General features: G+C 35.7%; 1 protein-coding gene across 4 annotated transcripts in view; it reads right to left on the bottom strand.

Annotated features, from left to right (window-relative positions):
• Nucleotides 1-25,923, bottom strand: part of NEK7 (NIMA related kinase 7) — a 157,918-nt gene that overhangs the window by 84,586 nt on the left and 47,409 nt on the right. For all 4 annotated transcript variants that reach the window (XM_055319173.1, XM_055319176.1, XM_055319174.1 and 1 more), the window contains exon 2: nucleotides 9,300-9,384. In XM_055319173.1, coding sequence (XP_055175148.1) covers nucleotides 9,300-9,356 — 57 coding nt within the window. In that variant the 5' untranslated portion in view covers nucleotides 9,357-9,384. The remainder of the gene's footprint in view (nucleotides 1-9,299; nucleotides 9,385-25,923) is intronic.

Here is a 25,923-nt window from a genome sequence, read left to right as displayed (position 1 = left end):
TCCATGGTACAAGGTGAGTTTAGGGTCCTCTTACTCTGCCATCTTCCTTGGAAGTAACATGACTGAATTCTAACAAATAGAACCCATACATTCAATGTTGCACTTCAAAACAGGTACCATGGTAGGATATAAACTTACTCCAGGAAGGCTTCTAATACTTAAACTAGATTTGAAATTCCTTCTTTAGAATTGTAACCTGTTTGTGAACCATATGAAAATTATTGATCTTATTTTAGAAGATAACCCATTTTGGTCAAAAGAAAAAAACCAACACTATTTACTTTTTTCACTAAGTAAATACAAATTCTTGGCTCCAAAGTATTTTGGAACACTTCTGCATATCAAATATACCCTCAAAAATGGAATGATTTTCATCACTGTAATTATTAATTATATATTTCAGGCACTGAATGCAGTTCCAAATAAAAGTGGAAAACTATTTTAATTAACGTTGGGCTCATCTTTCCCAAATCACTCTAAACAGGTTGTTCAAACTGAAAGACAGCAAATGAAAGAATCTTAAAAAAAAAATATATATATATATATATATATTTATTTATTTATTTATTTTTATTTATTTATTTATTTATTTTAGGGGGTGGGGGTGGGGAGGAGAGCACAAAGGCGAGGGGCAGAGGGAAAGGAAGAATCCAAAGCAGACACCATGCTGAGTGCAGAGCCCAATGTGCAGCTCAATCTCACCACCTTGAGATCATGCCCTGAGCCAAAACCAAGAGTCAGACACTTTACCAACTATACCACTCAGGTGTCTCAGATGAAAGAATCTTTACTGTATTTTTATGTTTTTAAATCATCTAACTTCCTCAAAGTATTTCCTTTAAAATTTGAGGAACACGTACCCCTAGGTAGGTAAACATGAACAATCTAAATTCAAAATTAAACCAAACTTCAAATATTTTGAAATTATTTCTCATTACAACATAGTCTTCTCCTAAAATAACTCTGAAGTTACTAAAATCTATAGAATATTAACATAATATAGTTTGATTAAGCTGGTAAAGAAGTATAAGTTAACTTTCATTTAGAGATTAATTCATTCGCCCAACATTACTGAGTAGCAATTATCTACTATCATTGACATAAAACATGGTCCACAAAAGTGAACACTGCATTGCTGATATAACATGTTCTTTTTTTAAAATTAAAATATACTTGCTGTACAATGTTATGTTAGTTTCAGGTTTATAACATATTAATTCAACAATTCTATACACTACTCAATGCTCACCACAATATGTATAGTCACCATCTGTCACCAACATTATTACAATATTACTGGCTATATTCCCTATCCAGTACTTTTCATCTTTGTTACTTATTTTATATAACTAGAAATTTGTACTTCTTAGTCTCTTCACTTATTTTGTCCATCCCCTCACCTACTTCCCCTCTGGCAACCACCATTTGTTCTCTGTTTTTAAGAGTTTGTTTTTTTGATTGTTTGCTCATTTGTTCTGTTTTTCAGATTCCACATATAAGTGAAATCATTTTTCTTTCTCTACTGGACTTATTTCATTTAGCATAATACCCTATAAGCCCATTCACAATGTCATAAATGGCAAGATCACACCCCATCTTCTTTATCCATTCACCTATAAATGAACACTTGGGTTGTTTTCATATGTTGGCTATTATAAATAATGCAATAAACATTGTTTTTTTGCAATATAAATATAGGGATGCATGTATCTTTTCAAAGTATAACCTTATTTATGGGAAGCATATTAGTATATGGAACTACTCAATAATCACTATATTTCTGAGAGTAATTTTTTGTTGTCTTCCAAATTATACACTTCCTATACTGTAACACTTTCCCTAGTATCTCTATCATGAAATGTAGTTTACATAACATTATAATGAGGCTTTATGCTCATTATGTTCCATTAGTGACTAAATATCCTTGAATACCATTACCTAGCTACCTTAGACTTGGAGATGAAAGCATGGTATAAGCAAGATATGACTGAATCTGAGTCCAAAATAAGAAATGATACAAATCATAGTTGGAGAAGTAAAAGGAGACCAGAAGATGCAAGACACTACATCATATAAGAAAATGCAGAATTCACCCCAAGAGCAATAGAAAGCAACCCTTTAAGGAGCATAAGATAATGAAATGTACACTTTAAAAGGATAACTCACGCTACAATGTAAAGAATGGGCTAGAAATGGTAAAGTGAAAGGTAAAGAGCTCAGTTACAAGTTTCTGCAATAATCTGTAAAAGATGAAAACAATCTAAACTAGAATGGCATAGTCAGGATATAGAGAATTAGCAGATCAATAGCTTTTTTAAGAAATCAAAAAAAAAAAATCAAGAGAACATGGAAATTGCCTAAACATAAGATATTAGATTCCCTTGTTTGTAGTTTGGTAACCAGATGGATGGTGGTAATAATTACAAGCAAAAGCTCAACCTTGGACAAAATATAATAAATTTCATCTTGAAGACTAGGAGCTTGAGGTACCTATAAAAATAGCAAGAGTCATGGTGACTAAGATCAAACTGGCCAGGAAATGTATGAGGAGCTTTCTCTGTGAAAGCTAAAGAATTACTAGCTTGGAGTCAGACAACCTTGGGTCAAATCTCAGCTCTACCACTTCCTAGCTATGTTACCATAGTCAAATTAATTCGTCTGAGCCTCCATCTCTTATTTGTTAAGTGTGAAAAATAATGTTTCATATGTTATCTATCAGAAATAAATGAAGCAATGTATTCAAAACGCTTAGCACAAGGTAGGAATATTATAGGAATTCGATAATCGGTAGGTGCCAATAGTAGCAGCGGTACCACTACCCTGGACAAAAGCAGGATGAAGGTGGTAAGACAGTGAATCAGGTGGTCAAGTTTTCAACTAACATGAGGAGTGATGAGGAGGGCAGAAGATAACAGCTATCAGAAAGATGAAAATTCTTTAGATGGGGAGCAGAAGGCTCAGTATAGCTTGTTTCACCACTTCCTACTCCCCCCCCCCAAAAAAAAGATGGTGCTCAGAAAGAGTTACTGTGGATGGAAAAGGCTGCTGTTGCTTGCTCCTGATCCTTATGGTTTATGGCTATTAGAGAACAAGTAGCCTCTACTTGAGAGGGTTATGGGGGAAAAGCAGTGTCCTTGGGGGAGAGGGGTACATTCCAGTTAAAAAAAAATAAGTAAAAAAAAAAAGCTGAATAAGAAATGAGGGATGTAGATGGAACCTCATAAAATGAAACAGAAATTCTGTAGGTATTTGCACATTTTAATATTCTTATTCAAAAAAGTAGTGCTTCAAAAGAGAAAACTGATTTCATGCCAAGTTTATATTCATTCAACAAATATTTACTGAATGTCTACTCTGTGCCTGGATGCCATTCTAGGGACTAGGGATAAAGGTTATATCCTAGGAGAACAATGACAATGAACAAAATAAAGAGTGATAAGGTGATAAATTCTATGAAGAAAAATACGGCAGCAATGGCATACTGGGTTGGTGTGAAATTTCAATTTTCATTTAATGATCACAGAAGTGGTATTTAAATATATACTTGAAGAAGAGTGAGTGAGCTGATGAGAAATTACTAGAAGGTTTTAAATAGTCATGATTTGACTATAATGTTATATTTTATATTTAAATTTTGTAGAATTTTGTAATGGCTTCTGTGTTGAGAGGAGTAAAGAGAGGCAAGGGTGGAAGCAGAGACCAAGCAGGAGGCTATCACAGTAAGGTATGTGAAAAACTAAAATAAGGGATCCCTGGGTGGCGCAGCGGTTTGGCGCCTGCCTTTGGCCCAGGGCGCGATCCTGGAGACCCGGGATCGAATCCCACGTCGGGCTCCCAGTGCATGGAGCCTGCTTCTCCCTCTGCCTATGTCTCTGCCTCTCTCTCTCTCTCTCTCTCTCTCTCTGTGACTATCATAAAAAAATAAAAAATAAATAAAAAAAACTAAAGTAATTTTGACCACAGTGGTAGCACAGAGTAAGAAGTATTCCAATTCTAAATATTTTTTAAAGTCAGAGCCTATGGGATCTGTTAACAGGTTAGATATAAAACGACAGGGACGGGCGGTAGTCTGGAATGTCCCTAAAAATTTTAGCCGAGTAACTGAAAGAACGGACTTCCCACTAATTGTGATAGAGAAGGCTGTAGACACAACAGTTTTAGGATGAATACTCAGAGGTCAGTTTCAGATATGTTAGAGTTGAGACATGCAAATCTGTTCTCAAGTATGCAAGTGGATACATGAGTTTGGAATTCAGGACAGAGGTCTGGGTTGAGACATAAATTTGAGAAGCAGCAGCATAAGATCATATTTAGAATCCTGAACTGTTAAGAGGTTCAGAAGGGAAGGAGAAATTAGCAAAGGAGGGAACACTAACAAGCAAAAAAACAAAGTTCTTGGAAGCTAAGCAGGGAACAGGCTTCAAAGAAAAAGTATGATCAACTCTATCAAATGCAGCTGGTAAGGCAGGAAGATGAGGCCTGAGGACAGACAGCTGGACGGAGCAACATGGGAAGCACAATCCTGGCAAGAGCAGTTTCAGCAGCATAGTCAGGGAGAAAGCACTACTGGAGTACATTTCAGAGAGTGAAAGGAGAAATGAGACAAAACTACAAATAAATCTTTCTAGGAACTTTGCAATAAAAGGCAGCAGAGAAATAGGTCAATAGCTGTGGAGAAGGAAGACTTCAAATGCTGTTTTTTGAGTTGCATTGGTTTGGTTTGTTGTTTGATGGAAGAAGTAACAGCACAATTGTATATAATGGGAAGGGCTCAGTAAAGAAAGCGGAAATAAGCAGGGGATGGAAATGAGATCTGGTTCTCATGGGAGAGCTGGCCTTTGAGAACAACTGGCTCCGTTCATCTGATAACAGAAACGGCAGATCACATGAGTACAGATTCTGGGAGGAAGATATCCATGGCAGGAATCTGTGGGCGATCTCTTCTGATTCAGTTTTTCTTTAAGTGAAGTAGGAAGCAAGGGTGTTAGCTGAGAGTGAGAATGGGGAACAAAGTATTGGGGGCTGAGGAGAGAAAAGATGAAGTAGTCACTGAGGAGCTGGGTGAGCCAAATATGGCTGCTGACACATATAATTAAGGGTTACTTGATGTTCATGGTCATGAACTGAAACTATGGCAAGAGTCTTCTTTCCTCAAAGTAGCTGCTGCTCATTCTCCTCTGCTTTACCAATAAAGTTAGTCAATTAATTAAACTGTGAAAAGGAGAATATTACACCTAAAGTTGTAAAAAAAAAAAAAAAAAAAAAAAACGCCTCAAAATAGAAGCCCTATTCAATGCTGTATGATAGGTACCTTGGCGAAATCAATTTATCATAATAAATTCAATGAGGACTTCACAAAGAAATTCTATAAGCTAAAGAGAGGGACTCCTGGGTGGCTCCAAGACATTGAGCATCTTCCCATGGTGAGCATCTGCCTTTGGCTCAGGGCATGATCCTGGAGTCCCGGGATCAAGCCCCACGTCAGACTCTCTGCCTACTTCTCTGCCTATGTCTCTGCCTTTCTGTGTCTCTCTCATGAATAAATAAATAAAATCTTAAAAAAAAAAAAAAAGATAAGCTAAGAGGAGAAGGTAATATAGTTACCATGTCTAAAAATTCTACCCACTCAGTACCCATTCTACCCACAGGGTACTGCTTCACTCTGGCCCACAACACACCTTGATCACTAGCCTGACATTCTATGAGGTAAATCTCCTCTCACCTCTCTGTACTCCTTCCACAGAGATGCAAAACTAAAGTGGATTGTAGTTTGGGCTGCCATGAAGCTTAAAGGAATGGTCAGTCTACCTTACTGCTTGGATTGGAAAACTGCAAGACCAGATTCTCATATCTTCCAAGCTGTAAAATAAAGACTATTTTTCTACCTGTAGATGTGGGATGCTTTCCCTCCTTAATAGGTAGCCAAAGCATAACAGCAGATATCTACAAATTAACAAATAATAATTATAATCTAAGCCCCGAAGATTACAATTAAAATTATTCCTCCTTCTAATCACCCCCAGAAATTAGACTTGGACCAATTAATAATTGTTTATATTTAAATTTAGGATGAAAATGTGAATGTACCATAGCCCGCTTCAATCAATGACCACTAATTAAAATACTCACAAAAGTTATTTGTAAATTTCCCTTGTTTAAAATTAGTCTCAGAGTAGAAAGTAAACATTTTACTATTTATCTGTCAACATCTTGTACACAGTCTGTATTTTTTTAAGAAGTTCAGCCCAATCCATTGTTTCACAAATAAGAGTCCTAAAGCAATGAGAATACATAGAATAAAAATCTAGTCAAAATTCCCTTGCAGTATCTTCTAGGCTTTAGTGGAAGGAATCAAAGGAGAGAAGAAGGAAGGAAAAGAAGGTAAGGGAAAAAATGGAAGCTGATAGAACAAATTTTCCCTAAGTTCAAGAGAATGACAGTAACACATTTGAATGACAAAAACACATTTGAAGAGATACATAAATCTCACAATCTAAAACTAAAAAGAAAGAGAAAGAAAGAAAGAAAGAAAGAAAGAAAGAAAGAAAGAAAGAAAGAAAGAAAGAAAGAAAGAAACTCCTATACTAAAAATGAGACCAGATATTATGCATCATGGGGTTAGAGTATTCATCTCGGAACAAGGAAAGATATGCCAAGAATATACATCACTCATCATTGTAACAGGGCATAATTGGTATTTGACACTCAGAAAGCTGACTTCCCTGGATTTCTGTTTATGTCCACATCATATTAGCATTACAAAAGTGAAAGAAGTCACTTGGCTAACCATATGTTGCCATATCACCCCGGTTATTCAGGCCAATGGCGTGGAACAAAACAAAAGAAGCTTGTCAACCCCGAGCACACTGTCCTTTCCCAGCCCTTTAAAATAACGCTGCTGAGAGCAGTAACATTCTTCAAAGACTTAATAAGCAGTAACGCCTATAAGCTCTTGTCAGGTAATCTTTCTTTCACTATCTCACACTATCAGTCTGAATGCAGGGATGGGGGGGGAACGACAAAATCCTTCTCCCTTTCCCCCCCCCCCACCTGCCACAGACAGCTAGGACCTGGGATGACACTTGCCTGCTTCCAACAGGGCGAGAGGTCCACCCACACAGGAGCAGCAGCAGGAGGCACAAGCTAAAGCGAACAGTGTGAAAAGAGATGCAGAACCACGTATATAATCTGGAAATTTATGCTGTGTGGCAGCCTGTGTCTCATAGGAAAACAATGACTTTCATTTTTGCCTCCTACTGCCACTCCGACCTTTCTTGGTTGGTGACTCAGTAGGAGGCAAAAATGAAAGTGCTTTTTTTCTCCCCCCTTTGAAACTTACGGCTGTTCCAAACTGTGGATTTCAAAATCATAACATGAACTGCCTAATTTTCAGAACTGCTTCTTTTACTGTCTTCACTAGAAACAATAGAGTGTGAAACAGTAGTGTTGGCCTTGATGTGTAAAACTGGCTCTAGGAGTCTATCTTAGAATCTATCTTAAGTTTCTATCTATCTGAATACTTAGAAGTTGCTTAGTACAATCTCGGGAATTTATGACGGGAACACAAAACATGGACAGATTTTAAAAAAACAAGCATCTTGAAATTAAACTACTGGACACTGTGTATTAACTAACTGGAATTTAACTAAACCTTAAAAATAAAGAAATTAAAATACTTGCCTTACTTTAAGCTAAAGGGTCTCTTTTCTGAATACAGAGAATTCAGGTAAGTATAACAAAGAAAAGCAATGTAAAATTCAGTTAGGTAAAGGGCTAATCTAAACATATTAATTTGAAGGAGTCCCTGGTTGGCTACAATTACGTATTCCTACTGAGGCCCTGCTCCGCGTGAGGAAGGGCAGTACCACAGGGCATCCAAAGTAAGAGACAGTCCTCTTCCTCGAGGAGGGTTTAACCCAATAGAGGTAAGAAAATGTCCACAGAGAACACAAAGGTGTCCGAACTACCAGAAGACATGCAAAGAATGTGTATCATCAGGCTTCCAAGAAAAGATATTACATTCAGAAAATCAGAAATAGCTTCATGATAGAAATGGCATTTTAGGTGGTGCTGGAAAGATGAGCAGGTTTTCAAAAACCGGAGAGAAAAATGAGGGTGCAAACTGAACAAAATCACAGAGGCAGAAAAGGTAGTTTATGTGTATGCAGTACTTTCTGAACTGTGTTTTAGATACCAATCTGGGAGAGGTCAATAGTTGTGCTTAAAAAAAGGGGTCCCACAGTCAAATAAGGGTGAAAAACACTACACCCTAGGTCCTCCTCTTTGAAATTTAAAATGCATTTCATAATATTAGAATAAGAAAGTCTCTGAGCAAGGAGGGTCAAAAAAGTAACTGTCAGTACAAGTCCCCCCAAACCTGTATGACTACGTAACTCATTTTTTTTTTATTTTATTTATTTATTCATGAGAGACACACACACAGAGAGGGAGAGAGAGAGAGGCACAGACATAGGCAGAGGGAGAAGCTGGCTCCATTCCATGCAGGGAGCCTGATGTGGGACTCGATCCCGGGTCTCCAGGACCACACCCGGGACTGAAGGTGGCGCTAAGCCACTGAGCCACGCGGGCTGCCCTACACAACTCATTTGAAAGAACATCCATCAATACTTCAATTTCAGAATTACTATATAAGCAAAACTGAGGTAAGATAAACAGAGTAAATTTGAGACTATTACAGAATGCGTCAAACAAAAATCAAAAACTGTGGCCTTTATGAATGCCTACAAAAATGAGGTTTTGCCCCTCCATGGGGGTATTTATTATTTCAAAGATATCATTACATATTGAGCTTAATGGCAAGCTTTGTATAAAACATTCTTTTTTCTTCTTTTTGTTACCAAAAAGCAAGCAACCACCTAACAGAAGAAATATACTACTCGTCAGAGAACATGAGAAAAGTAGCAATAATGCAAGGCGGTTGTGGGTAAGGCAGGATCAGTCAGCCAAAGCAAAGACAGGCAACAAATACACAGTCACCTCCACAAGCTGGGCACAGCCTCACCTCCTGTGTTCTTTTTTTTTCCGTAAGTCTATTATTAACTCTCAAAGCCTACAGGTCTTTGATTCAATTAAAGCAAAAATCTAAAGTTCCTTTTTTTTTTTTTTAATGTTCATACATGGGAACTAAGTATTCTAAAACACTACTTAAAAATATACACAACTCTAAAACTTGGACATGCATAATTAGCATTTTTGGCTTATTTCCTAAAGGAACTGTAATTTTATTTACACACACACACACACACACACACACACCAGCCTTCATTAGACCAAGTTACCTGGGGTTGGAACTGGGGAACAGGTGGCCCTTGCATTCCTTGTGATTGCTCATCCATTGTCTGAAGCAACAGGAACTTTAGAACTCTGCAAAAACATAAAGTTGAAATGTAAATAATGTAATCATTACCAACTCTTCTTGCTCATCATATGCCCCAGGCTTATATTCAATTAGATTTAACCTAGTTTTTCAAAAAGTATCCATTAAGATATCCCATACTCTTATAACTGTCATTTGCTAAATACAAAGCTCTGTTCAGCTAACACAAATAGTATGCACTCTCTCAACTAAGTCCATTTCTCCATAGTAGTATTATGTCCTTAGAAAATCCTATTTTGTGAGATGAAATTCTCTCCTTTCCATTATACCTTAGAGACCAAACAGGCTTCCCCTTCCCCTTGCCAAGATGAGAAGACAATTACCATGATAAGCTTCCCATAAATGTGGTAAATGTTATACAACTAAAATGCTTCCCACCTTCATATTCTAAAAATGTTAGTACTTTTGTTATGTATGTCCAAATATATAAAAAATATATATATAATTCTTACTGTAATTTTTAGGTTTAAGCTTAAAAGGCCAGTCTTCCTACGAGGGTGTTTATCTCTTTACACATACTTTGCTTGTAATTAAAAATATCCATCCATTAACTCAATAAACATAAGCTGAAAACTAATTCTGTATCACCTACTGCACAAGGCTCAAGAATTGAACAACAAACAAGACACAGCTATTGTCCCACCCAACACTTTTTCTCCACAATGTCAAGAGTATTTCTAGGTTCCTTATAAATGTTATTTTGTAACTAAAATATAACTTATGGGTTTAAAAAAAAAACTAGGATCCATTTAAATGGGATCAACAGAGAAACTAAAACACATCCTCATTTCATTATATTCTTTAAAAAGCAGTTAAGAGTGAAGTAAGTCAATCGGAGAAGGACAAACAGTGTATGTTCTCATTCATTTGGGGAATATGAATAATAGTGAAAGGGAATATAAGGGAAGGGAGAAGAAATGTGTGGGAAATATCAGAAAGGGAGACAGAACATAAAGACTCCTAACTCTGGGAAAGGAACTAGGGGTGGTGGAAGGGGAGGAGGGCGGGGGGTGGGGGTGAATGGGTGATGGGCACTGAGGGGGACACTTGACGGGATGAGCACTGGGTGTTATTCTGTATGTTGGTAAATTGAACACCAATAAAAATTAATTTATTAAAAAAATAAAAAAAATAAAAAGCAGTTAAAAAATGGATCATTTGTATTGTAAATATTTCCTTCCATTCTGTAACTTGTCTATTTTAAAACCTTTCTAATGGCATCTTTCAATTAACTAATGAACAGAGGGGATCCCTGGGTGGCGCAGCGGTTTGGCGCCTGCCTTTGGCCCAGGGCGCGATCCTGGAGACCTGGGATCAAATCCCACATCGGGCTCCCGGTGCATGGAGCCTGCTTCTCTCTCTGCCTCTCTCTCTCTCTCTCTCTCTCTCTCTCTCTCGCTCTCTGTGTGTGTGACTATCATAAATAAATAAAAATTAAAAAAAATGGTAACTAATGAACAGAAATTCATAAATTTAATATAGTCTAATCAATCTTTTCCTTTACAATATCATTGTGTACTATTTAAGAATTAGTTTCCTACTCTAATATCTCATAGTTCTCTTCTAACATAAGCCTTATTGTTTTATCTTTCACATTTAGATCTATAACTGACCTGGAATTAAATTTTTGTATGACACAAGGTAAAGTCAATATTTAGGTTTTTTTCTATATGGATATCCAATTGATTTCATATCATATATTGAAATAGTCTTTACTCCACCCCCCACTACACTGTTACTATGTCATCCTTGCCATATATCAAATGACACCATACTTACATAAACTCATACACACACACACACACACTGCAACCTTGCTAAACTCATTTATTCAAGTAGATTTTTGGAGATTCTTGCCCCATTGTAATGACTAGAACTTCCAGTACAATGAACCTAAGTAGAGAGCAAACATCCTTTTATGATTCCTTTCAGGGTTGGGGAGGAAAGATTTCCTGTCACCCTTCATGGTTCTTCTAGCTGCTGTAAGAATCAAATTGACATGAGACAGGTTAACAGGAGAAAGGTTTGATAACATATATATCTTCTATATACATAGGAGCAACTCAGGGAAATTGAGCAGCTCCCCAAACTGGTCAAAGCCATCAACTTAAATACTGCCTTCAGCCAAAGACAAAGATGTTGGGAGTCACTTGTGGGAAGTTACCAGGAAAAGCACAGTAAACAACAGTAAGGTTGCTATGCATTTAACTCACTGCCATCTCTAGGAATTTCTCATCAATTTCTAGGAATTGAGTCAAACCCTCTTTCTGGTACAGCAAGGGAGACATCTTACAAATGGGAGATTTTTCTTATAAATGTCTCATACAAAAGGATAATTTATAGTTGGTTTTTAGAGCTTTTCCTGTGTTTGCAGTATCATTAACCAGCTTAAAATAATATGTCAAAGACATATATCTTAGAAAAGTATGCTCCCTTACAAAAGCATCCTTCACATTAATGTAAGATGTACATTTTTTGTAGATGTCTTAATTTATCAGGTTGAGACACTGTCTTCTATTCTTACTTTGCTAAAATATTTTTTAAAAAATAGATGTTAAATTTCTGTCAAATGCTTTTTCTGTATCTGAGATGATTATATAGCTTTTTTTGTTTGTTAAAATGTTGAAGTATGGTGACTCATTTTTTAATGTTAAGCTGGTATTCATTTCTGAGATGAACTTCATTTGGTCATGACATATAATCATATTTACCTATTTTTGGATTGGATTTTATATACTGTTAGATCCAAGGAGGGGAGGAGAGGAAAGGAGAAAGAGAACTCTGGTAATGAACTAAAATCTTTTACTGTGAAATCCAAATCATTAAAATCAGCATTTCATATCTAGTGTCCCACAGTGTCCCACATCTAGTATCACAAAATACTCCGTGAAAAAAAGGGTTCCCAGGTCAAAGACCTCTACGAAATACTACTTACGATATAATTCACTATTAGAGCCTCATAATGAATAATGGCATTTTAAAGGATCCAAGCATGCCTGCAGCTGATAAAAAACATAAACTCGTTTAAAACCTCACTTATGGGGATCCCTGGGTGGCGCAGTGGTTTGGCGCCTGCCTTTGGCCCAGGGCGTGATCCTGGAGACCCGGGATCGAATCCCACATCAGGCTCCCAGTGCATGGAGCCTGCTTCTCCCTCTGCCTGTGTCTCTGCCTCCCTCCCTCTCTCTCTCTCTCTCTCTCTCTCTCTCTCTCTGTGACTATCATAAATAAATAAATAAATAAATAAATAAGAGAAAAAATAAAACCTCACTTATGTTTAACTTAATCATAACATGCTTTGTGTAACATTTTCTAATATCCCACAATTTGACTACTCCTAAGAGCACAGCTGAGAAATCTGTGCTAGCTTATAATAAAGTGGACTTTATCATACCTATCAATGAGTGACAATGTCGAAGTCAACAAAATTATGAAGGAAGGAAGCCAAAGTAAAACAAAACAAAAAACCAAAACCAAAAAACCATAAAAATCAAAGAAACCATATAAGTGATTTAACCTAACACTCTGCATAACAGAGTATTCATTTCTACAGTATCCTTGACAAAGGTCAAAATGCCTATGCTTAGAAATTTAACATCTGTATGAAATTCTCGTATTTCGTGTAAGCTTAATATGTACAATGAATAAAAAGCAACAAAATTTTCTTTGCATAATATCTAACATGGTTCTATGTGTCACTAGATTCTTAATGCTATTACAAAAGAATGTGTCAAGGCTTATATACTTCATACCATTATCATATTATCAAATGCCAGAAATATTCATATTTTATCTCCACTAATCTCATCATAAATAAAAAACACATTTTAATATCCAAGATATGTTAAATATGTATTCAACCTTCTAGATTATTAATTCCATATTGCAGGGACCTGTATGTGTCATCCACAGCTGTATTCCCAGTGCTTAGGTCAACGCTTGGCACAAAATAGGTGCTGAATCAATATTGATTTAATGAATGAATGCATGTATATCTGTCATAAAAACATCAAATAATTATTATTACAGTTTAATAAGTCTAAAGTCATTGTGAGGAAATCATGATCAAATTCATAATCAATTCACCAAATTGGGCAACCAATCTTTAATCAAAAAAGGCTGCCCAAAGAAGGTGCTGCCTAAATTGGGTTTTAAATAATGAAGAGGAAAAGTTTAACAAGGTTTAGATGAGCCAAGGAAGAGAAGAATTCTGGAAATTGGAAAAAAACACATCAAAATACCCAAAAGCAGAGCACAACATCTTATAAAGTAGGTTCAAATTAAAGTTGGCAGGTAGTAGGAGATAGGTGGTGGAGAGTTTGTAGTGGCAGGTAGAAGGAGATAGGTGGTGGAGAGTTTGTAGTAGAAGGTTACCTTAACAACAAAGAGGTGTCAGCTCATGAAAAAAATTATGATATTTACTTTATTCAGTTGGTACAAGAGAGTTAATGTTGGGTTTCAAGCACCTAAGAGAGAATTCCACTACTTGTGAAAGACAGTCTTTCTTGTCATGTGACAGAGTAGAGGAGTTCACAAACATAAGCAAGAACAGTTACGAAGTTATGGCAACAGGGGTGCCCTGGTGGCTCAGTGGTTGGGCGTCTGCCTTTGGCTCAGGGCATGATCCCGGAGTCCTGGGATCGAGTCCCACATCGGGCTCCCTGCAAGGAGCCTGCTTCTCCCTCAGCCTGTGTTTCTGCCTCTCTCTCTGTGTCTCTCATGAATAAATAAATAAAATCTTTTTAAAAAGAAAAGAAGAAGTTGTTATGGCAACAGTCAAGAGATGATAAGGCCCCTCACCAAGGTCCTCTTGACCTCACCCAGATTTCAACACAACTGAGAATCTCACTTTCCTAAAATGTTCTGTGATCTCTTACTCTTCTGGCTCTTCTCCTACACTACAGCTGTTTTAAGTTCCTATTCCTACCTAACTTTTTTTTTCTTTGAGATAGAACAAATGAGAGAGAGCAAGAGCAAATGAGCAGGGGGGAGAGGGAGAAGCCCCCCCCCACTGCGGGGGTCACTCCCAGGACCCCCTGGGATCGTGACCTGAGCTGAAGGCAAATGCTTAACTGACTGAGCCACCCAGGCGCCCCTGCTATCTAACATTTATATTGGAGTGCTCTAAGACTTAAATCTTCTTTTTTGGGGGGGCACCTGGGTGGCTCAGTTGGTTGAGCATCTGATTCTTGGTTTGGGCTCAGGTCATGATCTCATGGGACAGGACATGGGACTAAGCCCTGTCCCAGGCCCTGTGCTCAGCTCAGTAGGGAGTCTGCCTGAAGATACTTTCCCTCTACCTCTCTCCTGACTCGTATGCACATGCTCACACGTGCATTCTCTCCCCCTCCTTTCTAAAATAAATAAATCTCTTTTAAACATCTTTTTCTTTAAACCTGTCTCTGAAGTCATCCCATCCAGTCCAATGACTCTGAATACCATCTTTATATGATTAATATGAAATCTGTACCTCTACCACAGTCGTATGTTCAGAGCTCTGAGTTACAAACACCAATATCCAACTGTCTATATATCTCTACCGTGAATCAAGAATTCCATCTCCCATCCTTCCAAAAAATAAATAAAAAAATAAAATAATGCTCTTCCTCTAATATTCTTTATCTCTTTGTATGTATCACCATCTTCTCAGCTGGTCTGGCCCCTAAAATCTCAAGCTTCTGGGTTCTGGGGACTCTTTATCTGAGGACCCTAAAGACCTTTTGTGCCTGTGGGTCATGTTTCTATCAGTATTTCCCATAATCGAAATTAAAACTGAAAAATGATTAAAATACTAATTCATTTACAAATAACAGCAATAACATGATTACATGTTTATGCAAATTTTTATGAAAAATAACTATATTTTAAAAAATAAGAAGAGAGGCACTGCCTTACATTTTGCAAGTTCCATTAATGTCTGTCTTCAGAGAAGCAGCTCTACATCAATCTGTTCAAATATGTTGTTTTGGCAAGAGTATATTTTTAAAAATCTGGTCTTATACAAATGTATAGTTGGAAAATAGAGGAATATTTTAATATCCAATATAGATATCACTGTGGATATTCTCCTTTGATAGTACACCAAACTTGACAGGTGGCAAATTCTTAAAGGTTAACTGCCATGTGGACTCTCAATTCAATGAACTTTGTACTATGTTATGTCTTTTACTCATGCTTGATTTTGTAACACCATGCATCGGTCATCTGGAAAATTTTAGTTCATTGGGTTACTCGGATCATTTAAACATTGACCATTTCATTAAAAGAATCAAAAAAATTTTTTTTTCCTTAATCCCACAACTAATTTCGTCAGAAAAGTCTTCAAATATGAGAAGATATCACGGTCATAGTGATGAATATAACTTCTCTAAAATTCCAATTTTCACTTTAAAAGTTCAAATTTTGTCATTAGTGATAAATAATATCTAGTTGTTTTTTCTTTAAATGACTGGCATTTAATTTTCAAGAGAATGTCCACAAAACACCCAAGTGTGAATAACCAAAGTCTTTCAGTCATTCTTCCAAGCAGAAATGGTGCTTGTGAAAACAGCAGCTGCTCAGCTTGCTCTTCAAACAACTGCACAAATGCTTTGCCTTGATACAATTTTGATTTGCTGCAATAGTACTAAGTATTCTTCCCATTTCATCACACATATTAAAAGACATGTACTCAAAAGTTGAGATTTGATAAAAAAAAAAAATAGTAATACTCTTTAACTGCTTCACCAAAGACATTCAAAAATGAAAGTCAAGGGGCACCTGGGTGGCTAAGTCGGTTGAGTATTTACCTTCTGCTCAGGTCATAATCCTAGGGTCCTGGAATTGAGTCCCCCAACGGCCTCCCTGCTCAGTGGGGAGACTGCTTCTCCCACTCCCTCTGCCTGCCACTTTCTCTGCTTGTGCTCTCTCCAATAAATAAATAAATAAATAAATAAATAAATAAATAAATAAATAAATAAATAAAAAGTTGCATTTATTATAATTACAGAACATGTAAAGAATACAAAGGCTACTCTATACTATCGTCCAGTGTGTGCACTGATTCAAGTTAAGACATCAGTGGTTTAACAAATAATGTCTTATATTTTAAGAATTGTCTGATCTTGCAGACCACTTCAAAGAGCCCCAAGGTCCCCACCTAATCCCCCACCATCCCCAGAAGTCTGTAGATCTTACTTTCAGAATAGGTGGTCTAATCAAAAACCTAAAATTCATTCTTTATCCTTGTTTTCCCCCTCAATTTCCAGTTCCCTAAATCTAACATATCAGTAAGTGCCAGTTGTTCTGTTTCCAAAATATATCTCAGATTTGTCCATGGTCTTCTATCATCACAAATAAGACCCTATAAGGTTATCACTATAATTCCACTCGGTACTACGACAAGAGCCTAACTGTCCCTCTTTTCCACCAGTCTTCTCACAGTGATATTCTGAAAACATAAATCAAATCATGACACTCACATTGCACTGAACTAAAATCCCAACTCCTTGCCAAATACCCCAGGGCCCTGTAAATAACCTCCTGTCCACCTCTTCTACATTTGCTCATCCCAGACTCTCTCACTGCCTGCCTTCTACCAGCATGGAACCCCTTTTCTTTTCTTTAAACCTGCTAAGTCTTTCCTAGTGTCAGGGCCTTTATACTTGCTGTCCTCTAGGCCCAGAACCCCTGAACAGCTGTCAAAATCAGGCCTATCCTACCCAATCCTCTCCAGAGTAGCTGCCCCCATCACTGTTCTATCATCATGCCTGTTTCTACATATTAGACAATTATAATAATCTGTAATTATCTTTTTTTTTACTTGTTTATTATCTCCTCTGCTATAATGCAAATAAACATGAAGACAGGAACTGGTCACTTTATTTCTTGCTATATTCCCCAGCAAGTACCTGGCAAAAAAAAATGGGCACTTAATAAACATCTGTTGAATGAATGAAAAATGAAGGAAAACGAAGAACACAGTACATATTTTAGAGTTGCTTATGTTTAGATGTTTAAGACTTGTGACTGATCAGATATGGCCAGTAACAGAAAAGGAAGTTAAAGATGAAGCCAAAAGTCCCCTTTAGCAGGGGAGTATATAGTGGTAGCACCATCCAAACTAGACAGCAGAGGAGAAATCAAAATACGGTGGGTATTAGGATGGGCAAGACATAGGATGAGGATGGTACAGGAAAAACTAATTGTGAATTAATGGGAGAAAGACTATAAATATCAAGTTTTTAACAGCTAAATTTTGCCAACTAGAATCTTTCGAGAGGGAGAGTTTAATACATGGTCTTGTAATTCTCATACCACTTAGCTGTTTATTAAGCTAAGGCTTTTTGTTTTTTTAAAGATTTTATTTATTCATGAGAGACACAGAGAGAGGCAGAAACATAGGCAGAGGGAGAAGCAGGCTGCTGTGATTCTCCTCACAAGGAGCCTGGGGTGGGACTTGATCCCCGAACTGGAATCATGCCTTGAGCCACCCAGGCATCCCAAGCTAAGGCTTTATAATGTGTTTGAAAACCGTTCTTCTTTTAAGCATATTACAGGTCCCCCAAATTTTTAAAAAACTACAAATATTTTCATATATATCCACAAACTTGGTGCACATTAAAGTCTTCCCATACTCCTGTGTGTAGTTACATATTTTGCAGAAAATAAAACTACAAAATTAGGAGCCTGAATTTCAGAAGTAGAAGCTAACTCAATGACAAAACTGTTTAGTCTTAAAAATTGACAGTGTACTAAATTTCATAATTCATATGACCTTGGTAAGAAAATTATGAAACAAAACATACTATACATATTATAAAAAATAATACAGCCCTCAGAAAGACTGTATCAGATAACTATCTTAACTTGCTAGAATAGCATTACATACCATTCCCTAAATAAGATTACCTTTCTTAATTCCCATTTTAATAAATTTATAAAATTTATAAATCCTTGAGATAACTGTAAGCTAATTAAATCATGCTGTGTATATTTTTTTCTTATTATTAAACTAAATAACCATTTAATGTATTAATTTTAGCCAAAATCTTAATCAAAATGAGAAGCTTTATTTTAAATCTATAAACATCCTCAATGAATTCCACCTTTAAAGATTTAGTATTTTTTTTAAAAGTTGACTTAAAATAAACCAACATATATTTCTAAACACTAACTTGATTCTTTAATTATAAAATGTAGTATTAAAACTGATAAAACAGAATAAAAAGGATGACATTTATTATATATTTGCAAGAAAATCATTTGATGCATTTTGTGATCATAATTTTCGTTAAAAAAACTCACTAGCCATTACAGAAAAAATACCTCAAGTTATAGTTAATATTAAAGAAGCTTAGCTGAAAAAAATTTCCTCCATCTTACAACAAAAATTACTTATCAGTAAAGTCATATAAAGTCAATCTTGTATTCTTTCAAATTCAACTTCTAACTTAAAACTTAAAGATGCTATTCATTAAAAAAGACTGTTTCCAAATATTTTGATAAATCAACCATGCTATTCAGTTTCTGTGCAACCAATTCTTGACACAATGTGAAATCTTAAATATGAAACTATATATATGTATATATAAATCTGAAGAGATTTTTAGATAAAATTTCAAAGTTTTTCTTGATTTTTTTAAGATTCTAAGAGATGAAGTAGGGGATCCCTGGGTGGCTCAGCGGTTTAGCGCCTGTCTTTGGCCCAGGGCGTGATCCTGGAGTCCCGGGATCGAGTCCCACATCGGGCTCCTGGCATGGAGCCTGCTTCTCCCTCCTCCTATGTCTCTGCCTCTCCCTCTCTCTATCATAAATAAATAAATAAATCTTTAAAAAAAGGATTCTAAAGAAATGAAGTATACTAATCAAAAGTTATTTAATACTGTCCTTTTCTTAAAGTTTCCCTTCAATTATCAAGGTTATTCATAAGATCTCCAATATTCTCTCTAGTTATAACATTTAAATATTCTATGAGAAAATGTTAATTATAGTTTCACTGACCAAAACAGCTATAACTTAAAAGTAACTAAAAAGAGGGTCAACTGTATTAAAATAGCAACACCACTCTAATCCAAAAGAATGTAATTGGTTTAAGTATATCTGATACCGAAAAACTAAAAGAATATCATAGAAATTTTAGGTGACTGATACTTGAAAGAGACTAAATACTCAAATCCAAAACTAAACATTTTTATTGGCCCACAAGTCACCATTCAACAGTATTCCTAACCTCACCTTCCTGTCTGCATTTACCTGAATATTTCCCATAATCAAGCAAGTGACATTTACATATCAGATAACACAAAGAAAATTAAGTAGAAGTACTTAAAACATCAATAGTTCATTCATACATTTCTACGTTATCATAAGTAAGTTTTTAAGAGCTACTAAAATAATTCTCAGATCTTTGAAGAGAATGATGAATGTATACATCACAATCTCAAAATGTATAACTAAAAACATTAAAGTAATCCAGTATCCAATCTTAGCTTCTAACTGCCATTCTTCACTTAGAGGAGCTGGGGCTCTTAGAGAAATGGTTGACTCCAGCTGGGGCTGGGAAAGTACAAGCCAATCCTAAACATCATGTTGTGCCAGAAAATACGGCAGTGTGTAAAGAACAGAGTGAACAACAACAACAAAAAAAGAACAGTGTGAATATGTCAAAAGGACACAGAAGCTAGCTTGAATGGATTCCTGCTGGCCACATTTGAAACAATTTGAGAGTAACAGATGATATAACCCACTAAAATAAAATAAGCTATTAGTCCATAAAGGTATAAATCAATAGTGAAAAGGGGGAAGCTATTCCTTACAAGATAATGTTACCTCATAGAGAAAGAATGATGTAATTGTTAAAAATCACTATTTGCCAGTCATCAGGGAAATAACTGATCTAGGAAAGAGACATCAATGCAATGGATGCTAACTTAGAGGGAACAAGTTACTTTCAGTGTCTGTATCTAACTTTCAGTGTCTGTATCTAACTACCCTTACAGACATACATACAATCACCAAAAATAATAATTACAATAATAATTACAAAAGGATAAAGCATAAAATTATGGTAGAGAACCTTTGTTAAATGAGGAAAGCTAACATCACCAAGTAATGGAATATACAGACATCATGTGTCTCCCAACATGATACACTTGGAAGAAAACCTAACTTCTGTGATAGTCCCCCCAAAACCGCAAACCTTGAATTTAAACATAAGGTAAACCTAAATTAGGTATACCTATGAAGTAACTGGCATGTATTCTCCAAATCTAGCAATATCCTAAAAGGCAAAGAAGCACTGAAGTACTTACTGTTCCAGACTCAAAGAGCCTGAAGAGACACAAACAAGTGAATGCAAGGCACAATCCAAGATTTTCAATTCCTACATAGCACTTTATTGGGTAATCTGAACAATGAAATTTAAATAAGGTCTCTATATTAGTAATAATACTATAACAATGTCAATGCCCTGATTTTTATAATTTTATAATAGACACATGAGCAAATGTCCGTGTTTTCAGAAAATGCGCAATGAGGTACTTCGGGATAACAAGGACATCATGCCTACAACCAGTTCCAAATGTCTCATTTTTATACATATTTGCAATAAAACAAATGTAATCAAATCAACACTAGGGGAATCAAAATGAAGATTATATGGAAATTCTGGCTTCTATTTTTATAACTTTTCTACAAATCTGAAAGTATATCAAAATTAAAAGTTAAAAAATAAATTTAAAGATACAATATAAAAAAGAACATTAAATATACTTTATCAGCGTCAACAGAGAAACAGATGCATACACAAAATCTTGCATGTCTTTTAATCAGAATTACTGTATTGCTGGGACGCCTGGTGGCCCAGCGGTTGAGCGTGTCGTCTGCCTTTGGCTCAGCGTGTGATTGGAGAGTCCTGGGATCGAGTCCTGCATCAGGCTCCCTGCAAGGAGCCTGCTTCTCCCTCTGCCTGTGTCTCTCTGCCTCTCCCTCTGTGTCTCTCATGAGTAAATAAAGAAAATCTTAAAAAAAAAAAAAATATTGTATTGCTAACAGAAAATATGTTACTTAATAAACTCTTCAGTCATTACTATAATTCAATAATCTAATCTATTATTTCTCAACTTCAGAAACTCTTTCTGTAAGCTTATCATAAAATAGTCTCTTAAAATATTATTTATACTGTTTTGCTACCAAAAAAATTCCTATTAAATACTAAATACCTCAAACTAATGAAAAATAAACACGTGTATAACATGTCATAAATCAAAATGGTTCGTTTTCTGGAATGGCCCAACATTTCAAGGAGACTTAAAACTACACAATCTGTAGAAGAGATCTATGTACAGGATTTTCATATTTCATTCCTTTGTACCAATGATAACCATATTGTTACTTATCTAATACTTTTTCCTATTACTAAAGACTCTGAAAGCTATTTCCTGCTACTTGTTAGAAAACATTTAAGTATTCTCAACAAAGGAATGAGTTAAAAATGACAACCCAAGTATAAAATAATAAAATCACAGCACAGGAAAAAAAATAGGTCTAATTCCAGTTTAAATCTAGCTCGACAGTCTCCATAAAACAGAGTGTTCTGGCTTAATTTTGTTAACAGTCTAATAGGCACAAAGAAATGTACATTATAAATAAACATAAAACATGTTGAGTATCACTGATAAATACGAATTTAAGCAACAGTGAATTATAAAATTGATAGCTTATCAAAATGATACATTTTTAAATGATATATAATGTTTATGTGTAATAACCTTTCTAGAAAATAATACAACAAACATTAAAAATCTTTCATACACTTAGTACTCTGAATCCCACAATGCTATCCTAAAGACATTAATCAGTGACTGAATTTTGGATTACATACAAAAATGTTTATTAGAAAAGCATTAAAGATGAAAATTAGGAACAATGTAAATATCCAACAATATAAAAATGGCTAAATTACAGTGCATACATAAAATGGAACACTAGACTTACAACATGTAATTTTTCAGTGATATTTAAAGATGTACCTAGTATAGGGGCACCTGGGTTGCTCAGTCAGTAAAGCATCTGCCTTCTATTTAGGTCATGATCCTGAGATCCTGGGATCAAGTCCAGCATTAGGTTCCCTGCTCATGGAGGAGTCGGCTTCTCTCTCTACCTCTGCCCCTCCTCCATGCTTGTGCTCTCGCTCTCTCTCTCTCAAATAAAAATCTTTAAAAAAAGAAGTTCTAAAAAAGGGATGTACCCAATGTAATATAGAGTGAAAAAGCAAGACTCAGAGACAAATTTCCATATTATATGTACTCAAAGGATACTTTTCTTATCACTACTGACCAGTTCATTGGTAACTAAGCTATCCATCTTGCCAAAATATAAACTAAATAAGGGTAGTACATTTTATTTTATATATCAGTGTACTCCCAACAGTGCCTGGTACACAGTTAAACCTATAATCTTAATAGGAATTCCTAATATACCAAATCAAAACTGCAACCTGCTTAATAAAAATATAAATTATCTTAAAACTGTTTTTAAGAAAAGCATATTTGAGGGTGCTTGGGTGACTCAGTTAAGCATCTGACCTCAGTTCAGGTCATGATCTCTGGGTCCTGGGATGGAGCTCTGTGTTGGGTTCCATGCTTAGCGGGGAATCTGCTCCTCCCTCTCTCCCCCTCTATGCCCCTGCCACTCATGCGTGTGCACGCGCGCTCTCTTTCTTTCTCTAATAAGTAAATAATATTTAAATTAAGAATAAATAGAAAAACGTATTTGTATACCCATATGGGTATGAAAAATGGTATGGGCAATCTTTGCTTTCATAATGGCAAAATGATAATTCAGAACAATTTTCCCTCTGAAAACAATGTTATGCAAAATAAAATATTTTTTAAACTGCTTTAATATATCATAGAGCTATGGAAGTAAGTACAGAATTAAAAGACCAGTATCTAAGAGATGAAGGAAACCAGAAGTGAGTCCAACATCTAAGTGGTTTTTCTTTTTCATGTAAGTGTCGTACTGATTGTAGAGGGTGTTTATGATGCTGAGATCTTGTACAGTATTTCTTCAGCCTCTTGGCTGCAAAACAAAAATTGCAGCCCATGGTTCCACAAAGGGCTGTGGTGAACACCTCCACATTTGAGTGGAGACCTTGAAAGTCTTAACCCTAGTGCACAAACCTCAGCATTAAATCATCTGAAACCCTGAAATTGAGTTGAGGTGATCTCTGATAGCTACTATCCCCAGGCACCTCACAGAAACAAATAAAAACACATTCTGGAGACAGATAATATCTTAGCCTTCAAATTATTTCTACAAATTATTTCTGCACATCTAAAAGCCAAAACAAATTAAAAAAAAATCAGGTGCTCAAGCAAACAAGACCACAAGAACAAAAATCAGCAGAAAGAACATGCAGAATGATAATGATCTTGGATAAAAGGCTAAAGGAATAAGAGATGAAGGCAACAGGGCAAATTTAAATAAATATCATCTGCATGAATCAAAAGAGGAAAGTGATTACAGCGCTAAACCTAGAATGGAAAACCTTAAAATCGATATATAAATGTAAGGGGTAAATGAGTTGAAAGTGTTTTAAGGTTCCTATCAGAATGTCTGGGACAGGGCCACTGGGTCAGTGGGTTAAGTGTCCGACTCTTGATTTTGGCTCAGATCATAATCTCAGGGTTGTGAGATCGAGCCCCAAGTTGAGTCAAGGTGGGCGCAGAGACTGCTTAAGATTCTCTCTCTCCCTTCGTCTCCCTTTTTCTCTCCTTCCTTTTGAAAAAAAAAAATGTCTGGGACAAGTTAAAGTACAAATTAGCATTATCCTTATCCTCAATTTATTTTTCTAGTCTACAGATCTTTTTAAATATTATGTGGCACTTCTTTTTATGATATAATTTATATACAGTAAAACTGTCATTTTTCGTGTTTTCATGTGCAATTTCTCTAAGTTTTGAAAATGTAACCACCACCACATTCAAAATTAGAACAGTTCCATCAGCCCATATAATTTCCTCCTGTCCCTTGATAGTCAAGTCCTCCCGCAATGCCTGGCAACCAGTGATGTGTATTCTATACTTATAGTTCTTCCTGTTCTAGAAGAACATATAAATGAGAACCGTATAGAACACAGCCTTTTGAGTACAGCTTCTTCTCACACAGCATGATTTGAGACCCGTCTATGTTGCTGCATGCAGCTTGTTCCTTTATATTGCTGAGTACTACTCCACTGTATGCATATACCACAGTTTATTAATCCACTTTCCAACTGTACACCTGCATTGTTTCCAGTTTTGGACAATTATAAAAAAAAGTCATTATAAACACTGGCATACAGGTTCACACGTAAGTTTTCATCTCACATGGGTAAATATATAAGAATGGAATTGGTTAGATAATAGATTTTAATTAAGTATGCATGTGAAATAGTTCTATTTGGTAGAACAAGAAATCAGATCAGATCATCTTCCTTGTGATCTCAGTGATGTTCTCCTTACTCATTTTTTTTACTGCTTATTACTCTAGTAACACTATCACAGAATATGATGATGCCCTATTTGCCTACTGGATTTGTATTTTTGTCAAGTCGTCAAGTGAAGAGGAAGGAAATAAGAGATAGAATTTCTAATAAAAATTACAGTAAAACAAGAAGTATAATAAACATTTCAATTCTGTGAAAAATAGACATTACTTCCCCTGAGTACTCAATAAATTAAAGTCTAAAATAAAATAGCTAATTGTATGCTGAAAGAATAAAAATGCTGTATTTTCATTGGAAAATTAAGGCCATTATAAGACAGATGTTTATGAATTCCTACTCCTATTTCTAAAACATGCATATGGTTAACTGGTCAGTAGGAATGGAATATTGAAAAAAAAACAGAATGCAGATAACTGGAGAAATATGTAAACAATACAATATAAGCTTTTTTATTTGGGATAACTTGTGTGGAATGTTTTTTTAAGACGCTGAAATGAAGAAAAGTTCATAGCACTTGGCAAACATCTTTTTCTTTGAACTAAATCTTTTTAGAGCTGTTGCTATACTTTAGGTATGTTCCCTAAAACAGGTGAAAAAAAGAATTCTACATTAAGATGCAAGTAAGTGTCCAATGAAATACCATGTAAAACTGACTGACATTGAAGCATCCCTGAAGTAACAAAATAAAGGCTGAGATAAGCAGGACTAATGTTTTTATTATGGTTCTTGCTGACACCTGCTGGCCCAATTTTATCTTCCTCCTTAATATGTGTTATGTTAAAAGCCTCGGACACGAAGGTTTGTATCACATAAAATAGAATCCTTAATCAGTGGACCACCAACGCAAAAACTAAATGAACACAATCAGCCAACCAACCACCTCCCATACCCACTGACTTACTGAAATCAGTGTTGTGGCTTTACTATAACTCACTTCACATTGAATTTAATTAATTAAATGATTATCTAATATTCTGATTCTGCCTTATTTAATTCCGAGACTTAATTCTAAGTTTGGAGTTACATTTTTTTTTTGAATTAAACTGCACACAGCCAA

The sequence above is a fragment of the Nyctereutes procyonoides genome, unplaced genomic scaffold, assembly GCF_905146905.1.
Source record: "Nyctereutes procyonoides isolate TBG_1078 unplaced genomic scaffold, NYPRO_anot_genome, whole genome shotgun sequence".
Lineage (NCBI taxonomy): Eukaryota > Metazoa > Chordata > Mammalia > Carnivora > Canidae > Nyctereutes > Nyctereutes procyonoides.
Note: the sequence above shows the minus strand (reverse complement) of the source record. Positions and strands in the feature narration are given on the sequence as shown.